Source organism: Cucumis melo, chromosome 1 (genome assembly GCF_025177605.1).
Source record: "Cucumis melo cultivar AY chromosome 1, USDA_Cmelo_AY_1.0, whole genome shotgun sequence".
Classification (NCBI taxonomy): Eukaryota; Viridiplantae; Streptophyta; class Magnoliopsida; order Cucurbitales; family Cucurbitaceae; genus Cucumis; species Cucumis melo.
This window is the reverse complement of record NC_066857.1, coordinates 35,498,457-35,511,420: the sequence shown is the minus strand read 5'-3', so window position 1 is coordinate 35,511,420 and position 12,964 is coordinate 35,498,457. Positions and strand designations below refer to the sequence as shown.

Sequence of the window (12,964 nt, the reverse complement as noted above, 5' to 3'; positions counted from 1 at the left end):
TATTTTATTTATTTATTTATTTATTATTATTATTAGAGACTTTTATTTTTTTTTATTTTTGGGTACTTTCCTATAGGCTATGACTCATCTCAACCATCAATAAATAATTAAACAAATTAGGTTAAAATATGGTTTTGTTGTTTCCCGCATTTTTTAAAATTTGCAAATCTCCGATTTTAGTCTCTATAATCTTCGATTATTTTTTCATTGTTCTTTTAATTATTAACATTTTTATTATAAATTTTAAAATATATTCACAAGATTGTTATGATTATTTAATAAAAATTAACTTCGAAATATTAAATTTAAGTCTTGACTAAAATCGAACAAATTTTAGATATTATTTTAACCAATGGAATTTTAAAAAAATATTATTTCTGTTTTCGAAAATTGGTTAAAATGTCAATGAAGAAAAAAAAAACACTTAATTAAAAAAAATTAAAAATGATACTAATCTTTATCAACTTATAAAACCAAAAGAAACCCTCAAATTATATAACATTTGATTTATATACTTCAAAATTAGTAGCAATATATATATTATGTTTGGATGGAAATTTTTAAATCTTCAGATTTGTATGAACATGATCCTTAATTTTATCAATTAATAAGGGTAAGAAAGAAATAACATTTAAAAATAAATGTTGGGGATATAAATAAAATCAACCAATAAAAATAAAGTGAGAAAAAAACCGTCCTATGATCTCTCACGATGCTTACAAAGATTCCTCATTTTCAAAATATTATTTCAACAATTTTATGTACAAAAAGAAATATACATAAATATTATATATTTTTTTTTTCTTTAGAAATTTAGAGCTTAATATATATATATATATATATATATATATTTAAAGAGAAGGAGAAACAGAAACTGAGAGAGAGAGAGAGAGAGAGAGTTGGAATTCAAAATCGAACATCAATCTGAAAACGCTTTTCAAAGAAAAAGGAAAAGTTTTTTTTGATTAGAAAGCTCCATTAATTCATCGATCTTCTCTGTAAGAGAAGACCCGATTTGAAGCCCTAGCCATTGTCCATCTATGGCGTTCTTATTGGCTTTCCCCCAATTTTTCCGGCTTCTTTAAGATTCTAATCTTTACCTTTTTAAGTTGCCGCCGGGAAATGGCCGATAAGCCGCCGCCTGCAGATGGGTTCTTAATTTCGCCGCCGACGGCTAGGGTTTCACTGTGTTCTCGGAATCCCACATAGCTTTGTTGTTGTTGTTGTAGTCGTCGTCGAGTTTTTCGTCTGAGGAGATTTGTCGGATCAAGGGGAGGCTGTTTCTTTTTTTTCTTTTTTTTTTTTGGGAGGAATTTAGGGCTGTTAGGTTCGTCTTTTTTTCTTATTTTTTGGAAGGGGGGTCAATCAATTGATGGCGAAGGGTGGGTTTTTTGTTGATAAGATTCGGAGATGTTTGAGGACGTTGTTCTTTATGGTGGCGATGTTGGCGTCACTACTCGTGTCGTCGTTGCCAGTTCTTGTGGCCATTGGAGACATGTTGGTGCCTTGTATTTTGATCTCGAGTTTTACATGTGTTAGGTGCTATGGCTTCAAAGAGCATTTGCGTCGATACGCTTTCAAAAGTTCTTTGACTGACATCCCTTTCGTTTCGATGATCAGATCTCTCATTATTATCTGTATGATCCTGCTTCTCTATCATTCTGCTATTTCTGTCAATTCTACACCTTTATCTCTCATTTTTCATTCAATTTACAATCTGGGTCGTTGAGATATTATGTAAATTAGGGATAGTTGTACGTTAATTTGACTATCATCATCAGGATTTCGGTTTTTTTCCTCCCTTTGTGGTTAATGTTTCTGATTTTTGATGGCAGGTGTTTATTCAATGTGTGATGGCCCTGCGCTTTCAAATGGTCCTTACCTTGGAACAGTGACTTTATGTTCCTTCATTTCCATTCTTGTTCTTTCTATCAAGGTTTGTGTCTTTACAGTAAACTCCCAATTGGAGGCTGAAGCTTCATCTTCACCCTCAAGGCAGAGACTTCACTTAAAGAAATCATGGGGTATGCCAGTTTTGTTTTTATCTTCAGTAGCCTTTGCCCTCGGCCATACGGTGGTGGCATACAGAACAAGCTGCAGAGCACGTAGAAAGCTTCTATTGCATCGAGTTGACCCAGAAGCTGTAAGTTGAAATCTTTAACTACATAAAGAAAAGGCATGTTCACTCCTGTTTCATAAACTTCTTGTTGAACCTGTTCTTATAATCATCCTATATGACTTGACAGGCCCTTTCTTGTAAAAGTGTATTCTCTGGCTACCAGAAAGTCCCTCGATCTCCAACTCCTTCTGGATCAAAAACCCCCAAAAGTGACAGTGAAATCAAGTGGAAAGTTTCAGGTAATGCTCGGGATGAGAGTGAACTGCCGGTTAGATTACTTGCTGATATAGATAGTTTATTCATCATATGTCAAGGCCTTACCATTCATTACAAGATGAGCTTGCCTGGGTCGCCACCAAGGTCGCTGTCCTCTGCTGCATTTCTTGAACCCGGTTTTAGTTGCAGCTCTCCAAAGAAGGCCATGGGGAGGCCAGTAGTTGATAGGCATCCATTTACTGTCTTATCAAAAAACCAACATAACATCCATAGGAGCTATAGTAATCAGTTTCACAGTTCGTCTCTCTATGATCCATTGTTGGATGGCTCTGCAACGACTTCTCCTGTTCTTTGTGAGGAGATTCCTGTGATCAGTCTGGATGATGTTGAAGAGGAGGAAATGAGCAAATGTGGCTTAGTTGGAAACTTAGAGAATAACGGTCAACTCGGTATTGTCTTGGTGCACGGTTTTGGAGGAGGAGTGTTCTCATGGAGACATGTGATGGGGGTGCTTGCAAGGCAGACCGGTTGCAAAGTTGCTGCTTATGATCGGCCTGGTTGGGGATTAACTTCAAGGCTTCGTGCTGAAGATTGGGAAGAAAAAGAATTGTCTAATCCCTACAAGCTTGAAATTCAGGTAATTAACCATGCAATTCCTTTTTTTTTTTTTCCTATTCCTTTTTTGGATAGAGCTGTTGCTTGTGATTTTGGTACTCTGCATGCTTCTTTCTGGTATAGCTGTAGAGTTACTGCTTGTGATTTGGCACTTTTCATTTTGTTTTCTGTCCTTCTACTGTCTGCAAAAGAAAGGTCCACAATTGAAGTATATTATCTCACTTCATTGTAACGTTGTTTTCCTGTTATTTCTGTCGTCAGAATCTAGCCCATTTTGATTTGTGTTTTCTGTTTTGAAAAGTTGGGCTTGTTTTTTCACATGTTCTTTAATATGATTTTCATCTTTTCCTAAAAAGTATTTGAATATTTAGCCAAATCCCAAAAACGAAAACAAAATTTTAAAGTAAACTACTTTATTGTGTGGGTTTCAAGATCTGGATTAGGTTTTGAAGATATTTTGAAGTAGACAGCAAAACAAAGAATGTTATGTTCATAAACTAATTTTAAGAAACAAAAGGGTTCTTAAAATCTCATTTTAGTTCATGAACTTTCATACTATAATCCTCAACACTTATTGTTCATTAATCATATTAACCAAGAACCCAGTTCATTTGGAATCCAACCGGTCATTGTGCCTAGACATTTAGTGACGAGTAAATGAACAAAAGATGGTTTTAGTGCCAGCTTTTTATGGAGCAAGGTTTGTTGGCTTGATTGAAATATTAACGAATGGTTTTTTCAGGTGGAGCTACTGCTTGCATTTTGCTCAGAAATGGGGTTTTCTTCAGTGGTGTTAGTGGGTCACGATGATGGAGGACTGCTTGCTCTCAAGGCTGCGCAAAGGCTTCAAGAATCACCAATAAACTCATTCAATGTAAGTGTAAGATTTCTTGGTGGGGTTTCGATCAAAGAAGTAAATTAAGTGTTGGAGTGTCTGTTGCTTTGTTCTTGTTGGCTTTTGTGAATCGGAATTGTGATATTATGCAGGTTTCCATTAAAGGAGTGGTATTGCTGAGTGTGAGCTTATCAAGAGAAGTGGTTCCTGGGTTTGCAAGAATTTTGCTAAGAACATCACTGGGGAAGAAGCACCTGGTTCGGCCTTTACTGCGCACCGAGATAACTCAAGTTGTGAACCGACGTGCTTGGTATGATGCTACCAAGCTAACAACTGAGGTTTTAAATCTCTACAAGGTAACATCACTGCAGAACCTTTGCACCTTCATTTTGTTTTTCATTAGTGGCTGTAGATTTTCTTTCTTCTTACGTTTTCATTGCTTTAGTTTTATTATGAACCAAATTCTGGGAGTATACATCCTTATCCGCTCATTACCGCTAATATGGTATGTTACTGGTTCTGAATGGAAACAGAAGGCGTTGTGTGTGGAAGGGTGGGATGAAGCACTGCATGAGATAGCGAGATTATCCTACGAGACCGTACTTTCTCCTCAAAATGCTGAAGCTTTATTGAAGTCTCTTGAAGAAATGCCTGTGCTAGTGGTAGGCGGTGTCGAGGATGCTCTCGTCTCTCTCAAATCTTCTCAAGTTATGGCTTCCAAACTCCCTAATTCAGTATGTCTCACTCTCAACATTCTGTACTCCTTTATTTTCATTTCATCAAATCAATAACATTAACAACGACGAGATTGTTATTACAATGCAGCGATTGATAACAATTTCTGGATGCGGACATCTTCCACACGAGGAATGCCCCAGCGCCTTACTTGCTGCACTCTCACCCTTCATCACCAAAATTCTTTTGCAAAAACCTCATTCCCACACCCCTCAGTAGGAGAACACACAATACCCCACCATCGTTTTTAGGTTTAGCAAAAAAAAAGAAAAAAAAGGAAATACAAACACCGTTTCTTTTATTCCCCTTATTATTTCCCCTTATTTAAGAATGTCACTCACCCACAAGAAAATTGGCAAAAAGGTCATTTCTTTGGGTGACAGTTTTTGAGCCCCCCCCCCCCCCCCCAAAAGGCTTTGTTGTATGTAGAAGGAAGACTGTTATTTCCCACCCAGTGTTGTGGAGATAACCTTATATTTGTACATCTTTTTTCTTAGATTAGATCTTCCAAAACTCAATCAAGAAAGGAAATTTATCCACACTGTTCTCGCTTCAGTTCTTTTTCAGTAATGAATGTGTGAGATGTTTAAGTACATGTAAATAAATGGCAGAGGAAGAAGAATAGTAATAATGCGAAGTCATCAATTACATTGGCAGGTAAGTAAATTTGACAGTGTCAAAGCAATCCAGAGTCAGAAATTACTAAAAATGAAAAAGATTTACCATCTTAAAACTTACAAAACGAGAAATATCTTCTTATCTCCTCCCCCTACTACTCAATGGATAGAAGTAATCATCACAAAAGTAGAATTTGATAATATGACACTACTAAATTAGACCAGACAATGACATGACTGAGCATATGACAACCAACCACTCAACTAAACTGTAAGATGAAGATAAAAAAACAGATAAAGTCTATTCCTTGGAGGATTTGTTAATGAGTGACTTGTGGATGTGAGGGATGACTCCTCCACCAGCAATGGTTCCTTTAATGAGTGTGTCAAGCTCTTCGTCTCCTCTGATTGCAAGCTGCAAATGCCTTGGTGTTATACGTTTCACCTTCAGATCCTTGCTTGCATTCCCCGCCAGCTCCAACACTTCTGCAGTCAGGTACTCCAAGATTGCGGCTGTATATACAGCTGCTGTAGCTCCGACTCGTCCATTGGCAGCAACCCTCGACTTCAGTTGCCGATGGACCCTTCCTACTGGAAACTGCATCATCCAGCCATCCAACAACATAATAAAAATGAGAAAAATATGCGATTTTAAAATAACACTCCCAAAGCATTTCCTTAGTTCGATAATCTCTTATAGAAAAATTACTTCCCATAAAAATGTTCCAATAGTCTTCTCAAAGACACTACTGGCATTTATGCCTTGTGATTCTTTATAAAAGCAGAAGCTATGGACAGCATTGAAAAGAAAGCATCAAAACAAATACATGGAAAATAGCATTAAAACAATAACGTACATGAAATATGATATACAGGAAGGGCTTGAGAATTGAGGCATCTACCAGAGAACCAGTTTCCAATTCAAAGAATTTACAAACACCACTCTTCTTTCCCAGTAACATTTTATTCACAGTCCATCAAAAGTTATGAAGAGAAGAGACAAACAAGAAAAAAATGAGGCATAATTCATTTAAGGCATATTGATATCGTTTAGTATTATGTGCAATATGCAACAACAATAGCTCCTTCCTCATTGGAAGTAAGATATTACCAGCAAAAAAAAAAAAAAAAAAAGAATGAGATCCTCCCCTCAACCGGAATGAAGAGACTCTTCCATTGATGTAGTAGAACATAGAAAAATCTGATATTCCTCGCAAAGAGTTTTGACCATTCAAAATTGGTCTTTTCTACTTAAGACTCTTTAGTCATATCCCACTGGTATTCTAGGCTAGCATGAATAATAGTTTATACTTCATAGTTTTTTTACAACTGGTGACCAAATGACAAACATCAAGCCCACCACCGTTGTTAGTTGGTAATAAACTACCCAAAAGATTTCTGGCCATATATTTACCATCGACAATCTTATGCCAAAATTCTGTTATTCTACCAAATATCTTCACAACCGTTACAAATCACGCTATATTTTCTTAGCTCGAAGTTCCAATTCCAAGACCATCCAAGTCCAAATGAATAGGAGACAATTTTCTCCATCCGAATACAGACCTTCCATTAAAAGTTCCACTTATTCAACAACATTGTGGTCGTAGAGAATCTACAGAAAGAGGCAGTGTACAAGCATATTGGTTAAAACAGCCTACATCTCCATGAGTCGCTAGGTTCACATAAATTCCGGATAACCCCAATAGGTCATTTGCAGAGACAAAGCTTTGCACGAAAGATTTAGAGGGTGTTCCAGGGTGAAAATAATAGCAAGTATTGTCTAAAAAGAAGTGGAGCATCCCCTAATCTAACAAAGTTCTTGCAAAATATTGAACATGCTCTGAAATCCTATTAATGCTTGACTTCATTATCAAAGCAAAATTAAAGCGTCTCATAATAAAACTTGGGCACTCTATTAGACCTTGGCCTTCCTCACCTGATTGAAACTTGAAAGAAAGCTCTTGTTTGGCAGTGATAAAACCCACCAGGCACCAGTTTACTTATACCATGACATACATCTCTACACAACCTATTTTCCACCCCATATTCAGAGCTACAAAATAAAGAATAAGAAGATGGCCTAGAGGGCAGCACAAGCTAAGATCAATGCCTCATGGCCCCTCTTGTTCTACCTTAAAATTTCTTTTCTTTGAAGTTCCCTTAGAGCAAGATTGTCCACAAGATGGCCAAAGAAGCCACCTACCAGAAGAATCACTTATAGAGTAACAATAAAGATGTCTTGCTCAAATCAAATTCAAGAGATGATTTTCCTTCAAATAATAAAATCCACCATATGAAAGAGTCCAAAAGCTGTATAGACCAATCAAAGAAAATACAGATTCATACCATGTAGCAACAATGTGAGAGGCAGGAGGGGTGGCTTGGCAGGCAACGGATGTCCAATTCAGCACACGGAAAAAAGGAATGCAATAGAAGCAAGACAAATGGTCAAATGAAAATGAGAATAGATCCAAAGGATGTCTGCACGAAGTGACACAAGGCATGTTTGGAAATAAAATCATAAAGGAAGAGGTAAAAGAAACCTGCCCTTTGATTAAACGGGATACATAACTTGCAAGTTTCAGAGGGGAGTATGATATAGAAATGGAGGGAGAAAAAAAAAACAAGTGAGTAGGCAGACAGCTAACGCTATACATCATTGATGCTGTAGTAACTAGTAAGGGCACGAGCTATTGGTAGGTTAATAGCAGGGTCTTGAATAGTGATATTCGGGGACCCAAACATCGCACCACAGGCCGAATTTTAACAGAATTGTTGAGACTCATTTTCCACCAATAGAAGTAAATAATTCAAGTATCACGGTTGTGAAGAGTTCTAGGGTCACATGTTATACAAACTAAGCTATGGGCTGAGCTTCTTTCTGTGACAGGTTATTAGCAACAGCCAAGAAGGTTTCAAATATCTAGGAGTGTACCCATGAACTTGAGGAGTGGCTTGAATTTTTTTACAAGAAGAAAGAGTGAAAAGGAAGAGACAGGAGAAAAACTTGTTGCCACTAAATTTTGCTCCATAAATGTTTTTAAAATTTATTAACATGAAAACCTAGTGGTCAAACCCACCTTGGGTATAATATGTATACCTACCCCACAAGATAACCGTTAAATATACCTATAGGTATACGGTGGTTAAGCATTGTCCTTAGTTTCTCGAATTACTTAGGATGATGCAGGTACTTAATGTTTTAAAGTTTTTAATACAATTGTTAGATTAATGTCCTAGTTTCTGTCACTCTAAGTTCTAACAATAGGAAAGAGACTTCGCAACATGTAAACGAATAAGTTATCTAAATGCCTCAAGAACTGGAAACAATTGAATTATGATTGGGAATATTTAGACATAAAAATGGTCGGATCCCAATCCACCTTCACTAACATCTTTTGACGGAAAACTTCTATAGGACGAAAAACAGATCTTCGATGCATGCTTCACACACTGGCACCAACCTTATTTGGGAAATTACAAGTAAGACCATCTCAGCCTAAGCCAAGTCTAACGTGGTTCTTTCTTTCTACCCAATACATTACCTCAACAAAATAATCTAGGCCACAAGAGAGCTTCTCCGACCAGGAAGAACATTAACAAACCGAGACTCACAAAAGAAACACGGACCTGCTTAAAGGGGGATCACAGCAACACATTAAAAATAGAACAGAGTCACAGACCCAAAGACATGCATCTACTTCTAAGATCAAAGAGAATAACTTAGACATACCCCTCCAAAGATTCACAAACGAACACCTCCTAAATATTCATCACCACTCGATCTCAGCAGAACCCACAACGAAACAAACTTAGAAACCACCAAAACCCTTGAAGAGAGACGAAATAACAAGAAACAAGGAAACAGAAAGAGGACCCATCTGTAATAAACAAATATAAACACTCAAACACATAATTTAAATTACCCCCACATCCCCAACACCCAATGTCCAAATACAAAAACGAATCTAAATTTTTAAAAATCGTGGGTTTGTTGGAGAAAAAAGAGGCATAAACCTGAAAGAAGCGAAAGAAACACAGATCCAGAGAGGACCCAGAAAAGGAAGGCGAAAAAATAAGTGAAGAAGAGTAAAGAAAGAGAGGGAGACCTGGAGACCAGCGCGGGAAGAGCGAGAGACGGGTTTCTTTTTATCCTTGTCCTTGTTGTTGGCGGCAGATTTGCCCATTATCAGACCCTTGGCTCCCTTCCCCGACATTTTGCAGGCAAAAGAAAATAGGGTTCCTCTTCTGTGGGAGTAGAAGGAGGAGTATTGGAAGATTGTTTGGAAGAGAAAGGGAAAAGAACCGATAAGGAACGACGGGAAGCGAGGTACATAAAAGTAATGCCCACAACCCTCTCTCTCTCTCGATAACTCGACGAAGACTTCGAGATTCAGTTTTTCTGACCTTATTTTGACCATAATACCCTTCTTCTTTTTCATTATTACCTTCTATGTCCCCCGTTTTCGCCTCAGCTTTAAAACGTGATTTTCCCCTCCACTTTTCCTTTTTCTCAAAACGAAAAAAATAAATGTTTTTCTTTTTAGTTTACGATAATTGAAAACAAAAAAAATGTTTTTCATAAGATTAAAAAAAATGATATTTTTTAATAATCTATTTTTTATTTTAGAAAATGTGAAGGTCGACCCAAAGTCTGTAGTTCAAATTCTTTTACCCAATTATACTAAAAAAGTTGTTCGTAAAGTTTAATTGTTTGAAGATGTTTTGGTACAACATATCAAGTTTAGATGTATTTGTGAATCAAATAATATATATTTATATGTTTTTGATTTTTTACTCGATCATTTGGTCTCTATGTAGATTTATTTTGTTGTATTTGCGAATGTCTGAACTAGCTTGAGAACATCTTGTTGGAACTTGTACCGAACAATGCGACATACTTGAACAATAACAATTTGTTGAACCTGGACTGCAAAAGTGGGGGTGGAAGTTGGAGTCAGACGTCAACAATAGCACACCTAGACAGAATGCCTCGTCTGGAAGTTAAACGTCTTGAGTATGGATTTGGTGAGTTGGATGCCTGGTGTAAAACATGTGAAGCTGAAAGCGTGGAGATGGGCACCTAGATCTCGTCGCCTAGGGTGTGTTTGAAACTTACAAAATAGAAACAAATAAAGAAAAAGGTTAAGTTGCAGATCACGCCCTCTTCAAGACATTTCGTGGCTCTACTTGGAGTGTAAACAAATGAAAAAAAAAAAGATTTGTTTTAATTGATGATAAAACCATTGACCATTCAGGTAAAAAAAAAAATACATTTTTGATAAAAAAAAATACTATTTTTGATGATTGGACGAACGATAGCGCACACGTATAGAGATATCAACAAATCCACATTTATCTATCTCCTTGCCTCCTCTAAAACATGGATACCCCTTGGCCATCTTAACTATCTCCAAAATACGTAGAATACCTTAGATATTTGATCTTTTAATATATATTTTGGTCATATTATTATTAACTATTTCGAAGATAACTTATAAAAACAATACCAAAATGAGCTTGTTTAACGGTAATTAATACGATCTTTCATTCAATATGATATTATTTAAATTTTGAGTTATATTTCGATTATTCTTTTCATTTAAAAAAAAAATCTGGCAAATAATGTAAAAATATCTTTAACACATGTCAAATTGTTGTACCTTAAAAAAAAAGTGTTATATCCTACTTTTATCTTTAGAGAACTAGAAACCACTAAGAACTTATAGTCATATATATCAAATTTTACAATCAAGTTTCTATTTGGTCAAATTATATCTCAACCATTGATATTACTATTTTTACTCTATCATAGATTTTAATTCAAATTTTAGTTTATATATGTTTTAGTCACAAACGTTTGATGAAAACCCAAGTTCTGTTTCTTAGAGGAAGAGCTTAATTCAACTAGCATTAATGTTTGATCCGATGGTCTTTGACATACCTTCGTTTTTTGAGGTTTGAGGTTCAATACTCACACTGTAATAATAGTACTAAGAGGTCAATGCTTCAAATCTCTTAACAATATTTATACCAAAAAAAATTTTAAAGTCTTTTTTTTAACAAGATACGAAAAGTGTATTCTGGACTCTGAAGTTGTAAAACTAATATACTTCAAATTTGCAACCAAACACTTTTAAAATTTGTGTAAAGTGTTTAATAAATGGATAGATATGTGAAAAACAATGGATATAATATAAGAAAAATGTATTCCAAACGAACAACTTGCAATGCAACTTCCAAATTCAATGCGTGATGGATGAGAATTGATTCATAATTGCTCGTCATCCATGTACACATTGGTTTCTATAGTTTTACTTATCTATGTTTGATATGATTCATTGTCAATGATTTTTAAAATAAAAATCAAACAAATTGAATATTAAAGAGAATATTGATTTTCAATAATACCATATTTACATGTATCCGTTACCTTATCGAAATAATCGAATTAAACCGCTAGATCCACTTTATCTAAGATGGTTTTTTGTTATTCTAGAGGTGAAACCATGTTTACTATTGAAAGTTGAACGTTTAGGTCGATTAACCGAACTTGTTGAGCTCATTGTTCCTCGTGAAGAAATTAATGTTGTTCTCGTTGTTTGAAATTGACACTTCATACATCAATCGGTGTAACAATATGAATCCAATGTTGACTTTAGAAGAAAATCAAATAAGAATAATCTCTCTTCTTTCCTTTAACTGAATAAACGTTAAGAACTGTAGAATGTAATCTAGAGTTTATTGAAAGTTAAAGGAGAAAATATCACATAAGAGTTTTGTAGTTATTTTAAAAAAAATTTAAAGATTAAACTTATTTCTCGTGGATGTAGGTCTTTGTATCGAACCACGTACTTCCGCTGTATCATTTTCTCTCTCGTTTTCCACTATATTATGTTCTCTCTCGTTTCTTTTGCGAGATCTAATATTTGTATGTACGAAGAATTACTCTTTGTTACAATCTTTTAAATTTGAGTTTTTAAACACCACGTTCATTAAGTATTTATTTTGTCGTTTATTGTTTATTAACATATACAATAGCCAAACTAAAATTCAAAAACTAATAAAAAAAATTAAAACAAAATTTAAAAATTGAACGATACATATACATACATAAAGTAGACAATAACAAACAAAATGATAATTATTAAAAAAAATATTGTAAACCATAAAACAGACAAAAATGTTTATAAAACATAATAAAAAAATTTAGAAATAAAAAAATTTAGAAACTATCACAAATAGATTAATGTTTATTATCATTTATCATCAACATAGATCGACATTGACGTTGATTTATTTTCCTATATTTAAGGATAGTGATTGTTAATAAAATTAGATTAATTATTATTATTATTTATTTATTTTGGAAATTGGATATCACCATTTTAAATTTAAAATAACATTCACACCTTTTACTTGTAATTTTGGTAATTAGAGAAAAGAAGGAAATAAGAAAGAAAATGAGATGGGGATATGAGGGTGAGATATGTAATGTAATGTAATGGTCAAATCAAAGTTGGAAAAAAGTAGTTTAAAAAGCACACAGCCCTCGTGAGCACTTATGTGGGACCGCTCGCCACGTCACCCCCCCATACAAAACCTTATCCTTTTCTATATTTCCTCTTTTACCCTTTTCCCGCTCCCTCTTCTTTCTTTTTCTATTCCCCTTTTACCCTTCCCGTCAACTCCCCTCCCCTACCCTTTTTACATGTTTAAGCTGTTAAGTTAATTAATTGCCTACAAAATCCCAAGATTTGGATAAATTCAATTTTCCAATATCCATTTTAACTACGAGCTTCCTTTCATTTCAATTGTGCTCTA

General features: G+C 35.0%; 2 protein-coding genes across 2 annotated transcripts; one reads left to right on the top strand and one right to left on the bottom strand.

Annotated features, from left to right (window-relative positions):
• The first annotated feature begins 869 nt into the window (after positions 1 to 869).
• On the top strand, positions 870 to 5,059 carry LOC103499767 (uncharacterized). The gene is made up of 7 exons (XM_008462842.2): positions 870 to 1,637; positions 1,836 to 2,143; positions 2,247 to 2,972; positions 3,693 to 3,824; positions 3,938 to 4,141; positions 4,319 to 4,519; positions 4,611 to 5,059. Exons 1-7 carry the CDS (start codon positions 1,373 to 1,375, stop codon positions 4,737 to 4,739), a joined length of 1,965 nt encoding a protein of 654 aa, XP_008461064.1. The 5' UTR covers positions 870 to 1,372; the 3' UTR covers positions 4,740 to 5,059.
• Positions 5,060 to 5,142: 83 nt separating this feature from the next.
• LOC103499771 (probable histone H2A variant 3) lies at positions 5,143 to 9,548 on the bottom strand. Its single transcript, XM_008462848.3, has 2 exons — positions 9,250 to 9,548; positions 5,143 to 5,735 (listed from the first exon to the last, which is right to left on the bottom strand). The coding sequence occupies exons 1-2, from the start codon at positions 9,355 to 9,357 to the stop codon at positions 5,439 to 5,441; spliced, it is 405 nt and encodes a 134-aa protein (XP_008461070.2). The 5' UTR covers positions 9,358 to 9,548; the 3' UTR covers positions 5,143 to 5,438.
• Between the last annotated feature and the right edge of the window lie 3,416 nt (positions 9,549 to 12,964).

What these genes read in the sequence shown, in the direction of transcription:
- LOC103499771 (XM_008462848.3), bottom strand. Translation starts at nt 9,357, where the DNA reads ATGTCGGGGAAGGGAGCCAAGGGTCTGATAATGGGCAAATCTGCCGCC. An exon ending in CTTCCCGCGCTGGTCTCCAG is followed by an intron (nt 5,736 to 9,249) that starts GTCTCCCTCTCT and finishes TGGATGATGCAG; the next exon opens with TTTCCAGTAGGAAGGGTCCA.
- LOC103499767 (XM_008462842.2), top strand. Translation starts at nt 1,373, where the DNA reads ATGGCGAAGGGTGGGTTTTTTGTTGATAAGATTCGGAGATGTTTGAGG. An exon ending in CAGATCTCTCATTATTATCT is followed by an intron (nt 1,638 to 1,835) that starts GTATGATCCTGC and finishes TTTTGATGGCAG; the next exon opens with GTGTTTATTCAATGTGTGAT. An exon ending in CACCAATAAACTCATTCAAT is followed by an intron (nt 3,825 to 3,937) that starts GTAAGTGTAAGA and finishes GATATTATGCAG; the next exon opens with GTTTCCATTAAAGGAGTGGT.